Below are 13,890 nucleotides of genomic sequence, written 5' to 3' on the forward strand. Positions count from 1 at the left end.
TACAGGTTATTTTTATGTTTTAAAATCTTACATTTAAACAATTTTCGAAAACAAATAAACAGCTGTTATAGAAATGTAAAACGTGTAGCGTCTATTTACGAAAATTAATCATGGTTTACAACGGTATCGTGGACAGGTATTTCAAGACACTGTATATGAATATAAATATGAAGGGCTCGAAACCTCTGCGATCGTGGCCAGGTATTTCAAAATACTGTATATGAATATAAATATGAAGGGCACGAAACCCCTGCGATTGTGGACAGGTATTTCATGATACTGTATATGAATATAAATATGAAATCCCTGCGATCGTGGAAAGGTATTTCATTATGAATATAAATATGAAGTGTATCTGGCACGAAACCCCTGCGATCTTGGACAGGTGTTTCATGATACTGTATATGAATATAATTATGAAGTGCACGAAACCCCTGCGATCGTGGCCAGGTATTTCAAGACACTGTATATGAATATAAATATGAAGTGCACGAAACCCCTGCGATCGTGGCCAGGTATTTCAAGACACTGTATATGAATATAAATATGAAGTGCACGAAACCCCTGCGATCGTGGACAGGTATTTCAAGATACTGTATATGAATATAAATATGAAGTGCACGAAACCCCTGCGATCTTGGACAGGTATTTCAAGATACTGTATATGAATATAAATATGAAGTGCACGAAACCCCTGCGATCTTGGACAGGTATTTCAAGACACTGTATATGAATATAAATATGAAGTGCACGAAACCCCTGCGATCTTGGACAGGTATTTCAAGATACTGTATATGAATATAATTATGAAGTGCACGAAACCCCTGCGTTCGTGGACAGTTATTTCAAGACACTGTATATGAATATAAATATGAAGTGCACGAAACCCCTGCGTTCGTGGACAGTTATTTCAAGACACTGTATATGAATATAAATATGAAGTGCACGAAACCCCTGCGATCTTGGACAGGTATTTCAAGATACTGTATATGAATATAAATATGAAGTGCACGAAACCCCTGCGTTCGTGGACAGTTATTTCAAGACACTGTATATGAATATAAATATGAAGTGCACGAAACCCCTGCGTTCGTGGACAGGTATTTCAAGATACTGTATATGAATATAATTATGAAGTGCACGAAACCCCTGCGTTCGTGGACAGTTATTTCAAGATACTGTATATGAATATAATTATGAAGTGCACGAAACCCCTGCGTTCGTGGACAGGTATTTCAAGATACTGTATATGAATATAAATATGAAGTGCACGAAACCCCTGCGTTCGTGGACAGTTATTTCAAGACACTGTATATGAATATAAATATGAAGTGCACGAAACCCCTGCGTTCGTGGACAGGTATTTCAAGATACTGTATATGAATATAATTATGAAGTGCACGAAACCCCTGTGAACGTGGACAGGTATTTCAAGACACTGTATATGAATATAAATATGAAGTGCACGAAACCCCTGCGATCTTGGACAGGTATTTCAAGATACTGTATATGAATATAATTATGAAGTGCACGAAACCCCTGCGTTCGTGGACAGGTATTTCAAGATACTGTATATGAATATAAATATGAAGTGCACGAAACCCCTGCGATCTTGGACAGGTATTTCAAGATACTGTATATGAATATAAATATGAAGTGCACGAAACCCCTGCGATCTTGGACAGGTATTTCAAGATACTGTATATGAATATAATTATGAAGTTCACGAAACCCCTGCGATCTTGGACAGGTATTTCAAGACACTGTATATGAATATAAATATGAAGTGCACGAAACCCCTGCGATCTTGGACAGGTATTTCAAGATACTGTATATGAATATAATTATGAAGTACACGAAACCCCTGCGTTCGTGGACAGGTATTTCAAGATACTGTATATGAATATAATTATGAAGTGCACGAAACCCCTGCGTTCGTGGACAGGTATTTCAAGATACTGTATATGAATATAATTATGAAGTGCACGAAACCCCTGCGATCTTGGACAGGTATTTCAAGACACTGTATATGCATATAAATATGAAGTGCACGAAACCCCTGCGATCTTGGACAGGTATTTCAAGACACTGTATATGAATATAATTATGAAGTACACGAAACCCCTGCGTTCGTGGACAGTTATTTCAAGACACTGTATATGAATATAAATATGAAGTGCACGAAACCCCTGCGTTCGTGGACAGTTATTTCAAGACACTGTATATGAATATAAATATGAAGTGCACGAAACCCCTGCGTTCGTGGACAGTTATTTCAAGACACTGTATATGAATATAAATATGAAGTGCACGAAACCCCTGCGATCTTGGACAGTTATTTCAAGACACTGTATATGAATATAAATATGAAGTGCACGAAACCCCTGCGATCTTGGACAGGTATTTCAAGATACTGTATATGAATATAAATATGAAGTGCACGAAACCCCTGCGTTCGTGGACAGTTATTTCAAGACACTGTATATGAATATAAATATGAAGTGCACGAAACCCCTGCGTTCGTGGACAGGTATTTCAAGATACTGTATATGAATATAATTATGAAGTGCACGAAACCCCTGCGTTCGTGGACAGTTATTTCAAGATACTGTATATGAATATAATTATGAAGTGCACGAAACCCCTGCGTTCGTGGACAGGTATTTCAAGATACTGTATATGAATATAAATATGAAGTGCACGAAACCCCTGCGTTCGTGGACAGTTATTTCAAGACACTGTATATGAATATAAATATGAAGTGCACGAAACCCCTGCGTTCGTGGACAGGTATTTCAAGATACTGTATATGAATATAATTATGAAGTGCACGAAACCCCTGTGAACGTGGACAGGTATTTCAAGACACTGTATATGAATATAAATATGAAGTGCACGAAACCCCTGCGATCTTGGACAGGTATTTCAAGATACTGTATATGAATATAAATATGAAGTGCACGAAACCCCTGCGATCTTGGACAGGTATTTCAAGACACTGTATATGAATATAATTATGAAGTGCACGAAACCCCTGTGAACGTGGCCAGGTATTTCAAGACACTGTATATGAATATAATTATGAAGTGCACGAAACCCCTGCGATCTTGGACAGGTATTTCAAGATACTGTATATGAATATAATTATGAAGTGCACGAAACCCCTGCGTTCGTGGACAGGTATTTCAAGATACTGTATATGAATATAAATATGAAGTGCACGAAACCCCTGCGATCTTGGACAGGTATTTCAAGATACTGTATATGAATATAAATATGAAGTTCACGAAACCCCTGCGATCTTGGACAGGTATTTCAAGATACTGTATATGAATATAATTATGAAGTGCACGAAACCCCTGCGTTCGTGGACAGGTATTTCAAGATACTGTATATGAATATAAATATGAAGTGCACGAAACCCCTGCGTTCGTGGACAGGTATTTCAAGATACTGTATATGAATATAATTATGAAGTGCACGAAACCCCTGCGATCTTGGACAGGTATTTCAAGATACTGTATATGAATATAATTATGAAGTACACGAAACCCCTGCGTTCGTGGACAGGTATTTCAAGATACTGTATATGAATATAATTATGAAGTGCACGAAACCCCTGCGATCTTGGACAGGTATTTCAAGACACTGTATATGAATATAAATATGAAGTACACGAAACCCCTGCGTTCGTGGACAGGTATTTCAAGATACTGTATATGAATATAATTATGAAGTGCACGAAAGCCCTGCGATCTTGGACAGGTATTTCAAGACACTGTATATGAATATAAATATGAAGTGCACGAAACCCCTGCGATCTTGGACAGGTATTTCAAGACACTGTATATGAATATAAACGATCGTGGACAGGTATTTCAAGATACTGTATATGAATATAATTATGAAGTACACGAAACCCCTGCGTTCGTGGACAGGTATTTCAAGATACTGTGTATGAATATAAATATGAAGTGCACGAAAGCCCTGCGATCTTGGACAGGTATTTCAAGACACTGTATATGAATATAAATATGAATTGCATGAAACCCCTGCAATCTTGGACAGGTATTTCAAGACACTGTATATGAATATAAATATGAAGTGCATGAAACCCCTGCAATCTTGGACAGGTATTTCAAGATACTGTATATGGATATAATTATGAAGTACACGAAACCCCTGCGTTCGTGGACAGGTATTTCAAGATACTGTATATGAATATAATTATGAAGTGCACGAAACCCCTGCGATCTTGGACAGGTATTTCAAGATACTGTATATGAATATAAATATGAAGTGCACGAAACCCCTGCGATCTTGGACAGGTATTTCAAGACACTGTATATGAATATAAACGATCGTGGACAGGTATTTCAAGATACTGTATATGAATATGAAGTGCACGAAACCCCTGCAATAGTGGAGGTATCTGAAGCAAATGGCTTTTCCCTAACTGCGCATGATCGGTGACCTATGCAAATTCTCAAATAGGCCACGCCTGCCTGGTGACGCAGTATCGATTACGCTGTTCTGAAACCCCTGGAAAAAAGTGCATCCCCCACTGGTCTCTTATATTCACGTTGTTCTGAACAGGGTTTTCTCGACTTGTTTTCGTGTTGTTGTTGCTTAGCAATGTTATGGACACGATATTGTCTGGGTTTGACAAAAGGAGGGTGGGACGGTGGTTGGCTTTCGGGGTGGTGAATGAAGGCGGTGACTGAGTAGATCGGACGTCACATCTGTACGAAAGTCACAGCGGCTTGTGAAAAGAAACAGCTACTTTAAGCAGGCTGTGTGCAGTTTACTGTGGATTTACTGTTTTGAAACTCATATGGTAGTTACATAGCCCCTAGACCTCAGTTATCATGAAAAAAGCCAGGAAATTTCGATTTTGACAATATGGGACCTTTAAGTGTAGGCCAGGTTAAAGAGATGGGTCTTTAATCTAGATTTAAACTGACAGAGTGTGTCTGCCTCCCGAACAGTGTTAGGTAGATTGTTCCAGAGTTTGGGCGCTAAATGTGAAAAAGATCTGCCGTCCGCAGTTGAATTTGACATTCTAGGTACTATCAAATTGCCGGAATTTTGAGAACGCAGCGGACGTGAGGGACTATAATATGATAAGAGCTCGCTCAAGTACTGAGGAGCTAAACCATTCAGGGCTTTATAAGTAATTAGCAAGATTTTAAAATCTATACGATGTTTAATAGGGAGCCAGTGCAGTGTTGACAGAACCGGGCTAATATGGTCATACTTTCTGGTTCTAGTAAGAACTCTAGCAGCTGCATTTTGGACCAGCTGGAGTTTGTTTATTAAGCATGCAGAACAACCACCCAATAAAGCATTACAATAATCTATCCTTGAGGTCATGAATGCATGGATTAACGTTTCTGCATTTGACATTGTGAGCATAGGTCGTAATTTCGATATATATTTTTTAGATGAAAAAATGCGGTTTTGAAAATGCTAGAAATGTGGCTTTCGAAGGAAAGATTGCTATCGGATAGCACACCTAGGTTCCTGACTGATGACGACGAATTGACAGAGCAGTCATTGACTATTAGACTGTGTTTTAGGTTATTACATGCGGATGTTTTAGGTCCAATAATTAACACCTCTGTTTTTTCAGAATTTAGCAGTAAAAAATTTCTTGCCATCCAATTTTTTATTTCAACTATGCATTCTGTTAGTTTTTCAAATTGGTATGTTTCGCCGGGCCATGAAGAAATATAGAGCTGCGTATCATCAGCATAACAGTGAAAGCTAACACCATGTTTCCTGATGATATCTCCCAAGGGTAACATATAAAGTGTAAAAAGTAATGGCCCTAGTACTGAGCCTTGAGGTACTCCATACTGCACTTGTGATTGATATGATACCTCGTCATTCACTGCTACGAATTGATGCCAGTCAGATAAGTACGATTCGAACCAAGCCAGTGCACTACCACTAATGCCAACATAATTTTCAAGTCTATTTAAAAGAATATTGTGGTCAATAGTATCAAACGCAGCACTAAGATCCAGTAGTACTAATAGAGAGATGCATCCACGATCGGATGACAGGAAAAGATCATTTGCAACTCTAATAAGAGCAGTCTCAGTACTATGATACGGTCTAAAACCTGACTGTAAATCCTCACAGATACCATTTTTCTCTAAGAAAGAACACAATTGTGAGGACACTACCTTTTCTAGTATCTTTGACAGAAAAGGGAGATTTGAAATTGGTCTGTAATTGTTTAATTCATTGGGATCAAGTTGAGGTTTTTTAATTAGAGGCTTAATAACAGCCAGTTTGAAAGTTTTGCGGACATATCCTAACGATAGTATGTCTTGTATGTCTGTATGTCTTGATTGACAGGAGTTCCGTCCAATCAGCAGTGACTATGCCGGTCACACAAAATACCTACCTTTTCCAGTTTGACTGATTTGTCGTTGTGTTTTCTGACTTGTCATTTTGTTTTCTTGTTTGTCATTGTGGTTTCCGACTTGCTATTTTGTTTCCGGAGTTGTTATTGTGTTTTATGGTTTGCCGTTTTGTTTTTAGATTTGATATTGCGTTTTCTAATTTGTAATTTTGATTCTGGATTTGTTATTTGGTTTTCAGATTTGTTTTTTTGTGTTGCGATTTGTTGATGTGTTTTGCACTTCTCGGCCACCGTACCTTCATCAACTGTGCAACTGCCATTGAGAAGAACCAACATAATCCTGGGTATTTTATCTAGATATTATAAACCTTCTTGGGATAAAGCATTAATAACAAATCACTAAGCAGAGGCTTCACTTGAAGCTACTGATTTTCTGCATCTCTTGCCAGTACCTGAACCTGAAATATAAGGAACTGAAGATGGCAGTGCTGTAAAATGAGAGCTTTGGATTTATGGAGTCCAGTCTCCAATGGAAACATGCAATAAGGAACATTTGCTAGAATTCTCAAAAACCACCCATTGGTGAGCTCCAGTGAATTGAGATCTTTCAAAACTTTAGTCAGGCATCTTGCTGTGTGTTCCTCAAGCCAGGTGAGAGAGCGGTGAGCTCCTCCTAAATCATCTCATTTGATCTCATGGGAATAGGGGGCGCTATGTGAAAGTGCCATTACATTGTAAGTGAATCTTGATTAAAGGTCTTCCAGCACATGTTGGTGTGTGTGTGTGGTGTGTAGTAGTGGTTAAGGCCGCTTCAATCCCTGCAATGAGTGAGCCATGAGCCATCACCATTGTGCCCTTGAGAAAGGCACTTAACCCCAGGTTGCTCCAGGGGAATTGTCCCTATAATAAGTTCATGTGCTGTTCTACGGTGACATTGCGTGAAAGTGACGGAAACAAATTCTGCGGGCTCTAGCCGTAAGGCAATAAATAAAGATTCTAATCTGTTTTATATAGTAGTGTCACTGTGAGAGCTGGAGCTAAACAAGCTGATGGCAGTTGTGAGAAATCATGAGTAAAGCAGGTACAAAAGAGAGCAATAAAAGTAAAAAAACAAAAAAAAAAACAAAAAAGCAAATCCTCTCAGTTTAAAAACACGCACTTAAATGTTTACGGCATTTTTATGTTGTATTCTTTCCTTACCTGAACCATGTAATTTTAATGGCTATGACATTTGACAATGCAAAACTACATCCTGGCCAACAGTCCTCATTGTGCAAATTTATGTTACCTATTAAGTTGACAGACAGAGAAATTGACAGTTCTGAGAAGGGCGCTTGTTCCCAAGAAAGCCAACATTTAGAAGAAAATGCCTTCATATTTAAAAAGGACTTGTTAACACAGGGATCTGGAAAATACTGCCTTCAAGTTGTTCTGGGAAGTTGCAGGTTTAAAAATCGCAATTATGTTGTGCTGTGTTTGATGGACATTTTTCAGTTACCACTAAAATGTATATATATTTTTTTCACAAATACAAAAAATTAAGTCCTGTAGGTGGATAATTCATACTGCATTATTGTATTTTATGATTTTCTACACCCAAAATTATGAGAAATAGAGTTTTGTTGAGCAAACCTCAAAAATCTCAGAAATTAGCTTAATTTCCTTATAAGCTTTATCGCTTCCATTATAATTTTTATGGTCACATTTATAAATACAATTAATCCAAAATGACTTGAAGGCAGCAATAATTCACATTTGATAGGTTACAAACGGAAAAGACGCATGATTGTTTTCACAGAATCTCTGAAATGCAACTGTTAGCTATCTCACATGAGATTTCAATGTTTACCTGATGAACACAAGATCAAATTAACTTCCATTGTTCTTTAAGTGATGTTTTTTTTTCTTTAAAGCAATCAGCTATTCCTCGAAAAAGAAACATCTAAAAAGAAGTCTGTCCCTTGAGGGAAAAAGCAAAATATTATAATCTGTCATCTAGCTCATTAATATGCAAATTGAATCCTGTTTAGTCAGTCATTTTACCATGCGAGTTAGGTTGTTATATGCCACATCATATTTGTAGAGATGTAGAAAACATAACATTGATGCCTTTTCAATTTGAATATTAATGAGGTTTAAATCATTTGCTGCTCTTCCAGATTTAACAGGTTCTTGCATTTATTAAAGTGTACACAACAAACATCTCCGTAAGATAGATCTTCAAACAAGGCAAGCAATTCTGGGACAGACCAAATCCTATTTGGAAGAGTTAAATGGCTCTGTCTTTGAACGGAATAATGCATTGACAGTGCAAATCAAAATATGCGCTGAACTTTAGAGTTAAAAGTCGAAGTTCATAGAACCTCAAAAGGTCAATAAAGAACTTCACAATTTTCATGAGACTGTCTAATTTGGGCATGCAGATTTTGGAAAACACTAATCTGTTCATATTTTCTTTAGTGTTGATCAAAATGGGAGCTGTGATATTTATACGAGTGACTGCAAAACAATGCAGCTGGTAGACTCAACATATGTTTGTAGCAATAAAATATTCTCAGCAATACAGGGTTTGCACTTACGTCATGATGTGGTCAGTTACCCGGATGTGCAGCCATATTGGCGATACTCAGATGTAAACAACAGCCTGAATTCCATGGTTAATGTACTACCGAATATGTTGTTCTGCTAATTTATGCTGTCTAAACCAAGAAAAAAGCGTGTGGAAGCTGCTAAATCATATATAGAAAGACTTATAAAGTTAATAGGTGGTAAAGATACATACAGTCAAGCCCGAAATTATTCATACCCCTGGCAAATTCTGACTTAAAGTTACTTTTATTCAACCAGAAATTTTTTTGTTTTGACTGGAAATGACACAGGCTTCTCCCAAAAGATAATAAGACGATGTACAAGAGGCATCATTGTGGAAAAAAATATATATATTTCTCAGCTTTTATTTACATTTGAACAAAAAGTGGCATGTCCAAAATTATTCATACCATTTGCAAACTGTGACAGTCTCTGGGAAAATCCAAAGTTCTATACCATTCCAAATAGTCCAAGCTATTCTAAAGCATCCTAATTACTCTGTTTCATTAGTAACAGCTGTTTTAATCAACTCAACAGGTGAAAAACAGAAGCTCTCTGCTGTTGGTTTGTGGACAGTCATGGCTAAGACAGAGGAGCTCACTGAGGACCTGCAGCTGCGCATCGTGGCTGCTCGCAAATCAGGAAAGGGATATAAGACCATATCTAAATGTTTTGGAAGTTCCAGTGGCTACAGTGCAAAGTATTATTAAAAAATACAAGACGTTCCGCACTGTGAAAAATCTCAGAGGACGTGGTTGGAAGCCAAAAGTGACACCTGTGCTGGCCAGGAGGATAGTGAGAGAGGTAAAAAGAAGCACCACCAAGGCCATCCTGATGAATCTGGGCTCTGCTGGTGGCAACATCTCAAGGCAGACAGTCCAACGGACACTGCACACCACTGGGTTTCACGGACGCAGACCAAGGAGGACACCACATCTCCAGATAAGGCACACAAAAGCCCGCTTGGCCTTTGCAAATGCTCATCTGGACAGACTTCTGGTCTTCTGTTTTATGGTCAGATGAAACAAAAATTTAATTGTTTGGCCACAATGATGTAGCCTTCATTTGGTGTAAAAAAAAAGCAAATCCTTCAACCCTAAGAACACCATCCCCACTGTCAAACATAGTGGTGGGAACCTAATGTTTTGGGGGTGTTTTTCAGCCGGTGGACCAAGGAACCTAATCACAGTAAACAACACCATGAAAAAGGAGCAATACATCAAAATTCTCAACAACAACATCAGGCAGTCTGCAGAGAAACTTGGCCTTGGGCACCAGTGGACATTTCAGCACAACGACCCAAAACACACAGCAAAACTGATGAAGAAATGGTTAGCAGTCAAAAACATTAAGGTTTTGCAGTGGCCCAGACAGAGCCCTGACTTAAATCCAATTGAGAATCTGAGGAGGGAGCTAAAGATCAGGGTGATGGCAAGGAGACCCTCCAACCTGAAAGAGTTGGAGCTCATCGCTAAAGATGAATGGGCAAAAATACCAGCGGAGACATGCAAAAAAGCTGGTCAGCAATTATAGGAAGCGTTTGATTGCTGTAATACCCACAAAGGCTTTTCTATTGATTATTGAGAAGGGTATGAATAATTTTGGACATGCCACTTTTTGTTCAAATGTAAATAAAAGATGAGTAATAACTTTTTTCCACAATGATGCCTCTTGTACATCATCTTATTATCTTCTGGGAGACGTCTGTGTCATTTCTAATAAAAAACAACTTGCTGGTTGAAAAGTAACTTTTAAGTCAAAATTTGCCAGGGGTATGAATAATTTCGGGCTTGACTGTACGAGCAGTATTAATTAAGATATTAGCCTAATATTTCACCTACCTGACTGGAAATTTTTAGAACAAACAAGAATGTTGTCAAGATTCTTGCCCTGGAAATCCTGGTTCAGTCTGGCCAACCACAAGCGCCTTTTGTTCCTCTATAATACAATAGTAGTATACTATTCAACTTATACTGGTTTTATAATGTTATGTAAATTGCAAATGTCTCAAAAGTAAGGCTACAAGATAATATGAAACAAATACATGGAAATTTCATTCATAATTCAGTTTTTAGTCATTAAAGCTGTTCTGAGTCATTTTTACTGACTTTTAAGACTTCAGTAAATTTATTCTTAAACTCAGGTCAGTATTGCTTATGAAAAAGAGGTGAAAGAACAAAACAACTAGACCAGGAATAGGCCTACTGTCACAAGGAGGGTCAGAGACGTGCGGATCCATTTGCAGCATTTATTGAGAATCGTCAACATGCAGGAATAATCACCAGAAAACAGGAACAACGTAGGTAATCCGGGAAACAGTTCAATACTCCAGCAATGGTCGCAATGGCAGGCAGCAGGGATCAATAACGGGGTACACAGTCCAGAGTCATACACAGAGAATCCAACACAGAGATAAACGCTTAGAATTACAACCATGGGAACAATAAGACTTCGCAAGGTGGCTGTGTGTGTGAGTGGCTTAAATGCAGACAGTGTGATGAGGTGCAGCTGTGACCAGTAATCAGTAAAGTGAGAGCAGGTGAATGCAGTGATTAGAGCAGTGGCTTGTGGGAAATGAAGTCCATGATGTGTGGTGCAAGAGTTCATAATGACAGGATAGACCAGATACGTGACAGAGCCCCTCCCCAAGGAGCGGCTTCCAGACGCTCTAACCACCTAATACAACCTGGAGGGTGGTGGAGCGGAGGCGGAACAGGGGGAGGGATGGAGGGCCAGGTCCATGTAGGGGTACTGGAACCCCGAACTGAGGCGGAGCCGACGGAGGGAGAAGCCATGATGGAGGAAGGGTTGGCTCCTGCCTGGGGCCGACCGACGGAGGTGGAGCCGGTGGAGCCCGAGGCGGAACCGGAGAGTCGATGGTCCTGGGCGACACAGAGGATCCGGAGGGCCAAGGCGGAACCCAAGGCTCTGGCGACCCCGGCGGAGATGGAGGTCCGGAGGTACGCAGCGGAGCCGGAGTGACAGAGGATCGAGGCTGTGCCCACGGGAGGGAGGAGGTCCACAGAGCCGGCAGGACGGAGTGACGAGGCGCAGCCGGAGGAGTAGAGTCCAGAGGCGAAGGTGGGGCGACGACTGACCGGGGCGGAGCCGGAGAGACGATGGAGCCCGGAGGAGCTGGTGGGCCGACGGCCGACAACGGAGACGAGGGAGCACAGAGCCGGGGTGGAGCCGCAGGGTCGGAGGGCCGAGGTGGAGTCCAGGACTCTGAGACTGGAGGTGATGGTGAGGGGTCCTTCAGTCTGGACACCGATGGAGACTGGCAGTCCCACGGCAAGTCCTCTGCACCGAAGGTGGGATGTGGGTGAGCAGAGGGACTGTCAGGAGACAGAGGTGGCGGAACTGGAGCAGCAGGGAGGGTGGGTGGGTCCATTTCTGTACAAACAGAAAATGCATGATTTAGTTTCAAACACAAGAAGTGAAATGTTACAATTCACCCCATAGTCTGGGTTAGTTGTAACTAGGGGTGTGACGATTTTAGACAGTGGATGATTAAATGTCTCAGATGACGTCAGAATTGTCATTTTTGGAGAATGGTTCGCTAATAAAACAAAACTAGTTTATCTTACAGATAACAGCCAAAACATTAGCACTGACAACTTGAAGGAAACATATCTACACAAACACAAAAGACATAATTTAACTTTGATGAGTTTAACTACAAAGCAGGGACTATATATAGGGAAAGTATAAAAACTTTTTATACCTCAAGATTAGTTTTTCTCCTCTAAAATCTGCTGCGTCTGCCACAGGGTTCTACATCCTTACATGTGGAATAAGGACTAAACGGAGAACGTTTGAAGTGAATTAGGTGATTTGTAACTTATTTCTTATTTGAGAAATTGGAAGTGTTACATCTGACCCATGTTACAACCATCCCTGGTCTTCACTACAGCAGAGTCATTAAGCTGTTGAAATTACATTAAATTAAATACAGTAATAAATAAATAAATAAATAAATAAATAAATAAATAAATCCATGATTTTCATTATTACCTTATTTTAATGACCAAAAATCTAATATTTATCTGACATTCTGCCTGCAACTTACACTTAAAAAAAACCCAACATATTATTTAGTCCGAGGTGGATAGACAACATTTTATGAAAGCTTTGTTTGAAAGCTTTTAGTGACATTTTGTTTAAAAAAAAATAATTTAATTAAAACATTTTTTTGTCCTTTTTCGTTGGAAGCGGCAATGACTGACATGCGTAATTTAATAAACAACATCGTTTACTTGACTTTATATGCTGGGCTGGCTGATCATCACCATCAAACTGTAGGTTCAGGAATATCCTGAATATCATCATAAGGATTCCGCTGTCACTTCTTTACTGCAGTAACCCACGTGCAAATTCCCTTCCCTACAATAACTTCCGCTGACGTTTATCCAACCAGGAAATGTAGTTTTTCAAAGCGCACTACTTTAGCACTGTTACCTATCAATCACATTTAATTTTTAACCATTCATGCTGTAGCTGAATTAAGTTCAGAAAAATTCAGAAAGAGTATTATTTGTCATCTCCTACTCTAATTATGTTTTTACGCCAATGAAGAGCAGGTGCCTCTGAACTACATTTCCCATCATCCCGTGCGGCTTTGGCTCTGCTTGCTCTCGCAACATGTCAACAAACACCAAAGTCACACTGGAGTGAATCCGGGCCGTAACAGATATCACAGTATGATCGGTAAGGAGTTACTTTATTAGCAGCTACCTATGGCTGTGCGTATGCTGTACTAACTATGTCTATATTTCCCGTTGCAACTGACTCCATACCGGTGATGTAGCGTTAGTGTCATTTGACATTGTGGCTTGTACTTTCACATTTCAGCTCACTTCGGCCACTCTAAATATGATCACGTTATTAATTGTGTATTAACAAATTGTGAGGCATAACCATAAATGACG

General features: G+C 39.4%; 1 protein-coding gene across 1 annotated transcript in view; it reads left to right on the plus strand.

Annotated features, from left to right (window-relative positions):
• Positions 1-13,585: 13,585 nt before the first annotated feature.
• Positions 13,586-13,890, plus strand: part of LOC141325946 (E3 ubiquitin-protein ligase parkin-like) — a 106,110-nt gene continuing 105,805 nt past the window's right edge. The window contains exon 1 of the mRNA XM_073834665.1: positions 13,586-13,669. Coding sequence (XP_073690766.1) covers positions 13,663-13,669 — 7 coding nt within the window. The 5' untranslated portion in view covers positions 13,586-13,662. The remainder of the gene's footprint in view (positions 13,670-13,890) is intronic.

Source organism: Garra rufa, chromosome 2, assembly GCF_049309525.1.
Source record: "Garra rufa chromosome 2, GarRuf1.0, whole genome shotgun sequence".
In the NCBI taxonomy this organism is placed as follows: domain Eukaryota; kingdom Metazoa; phylum Chordata; class Actinopteri; order Cypriniformes; family Cyprinidae; genus Garra; species Garra rufa.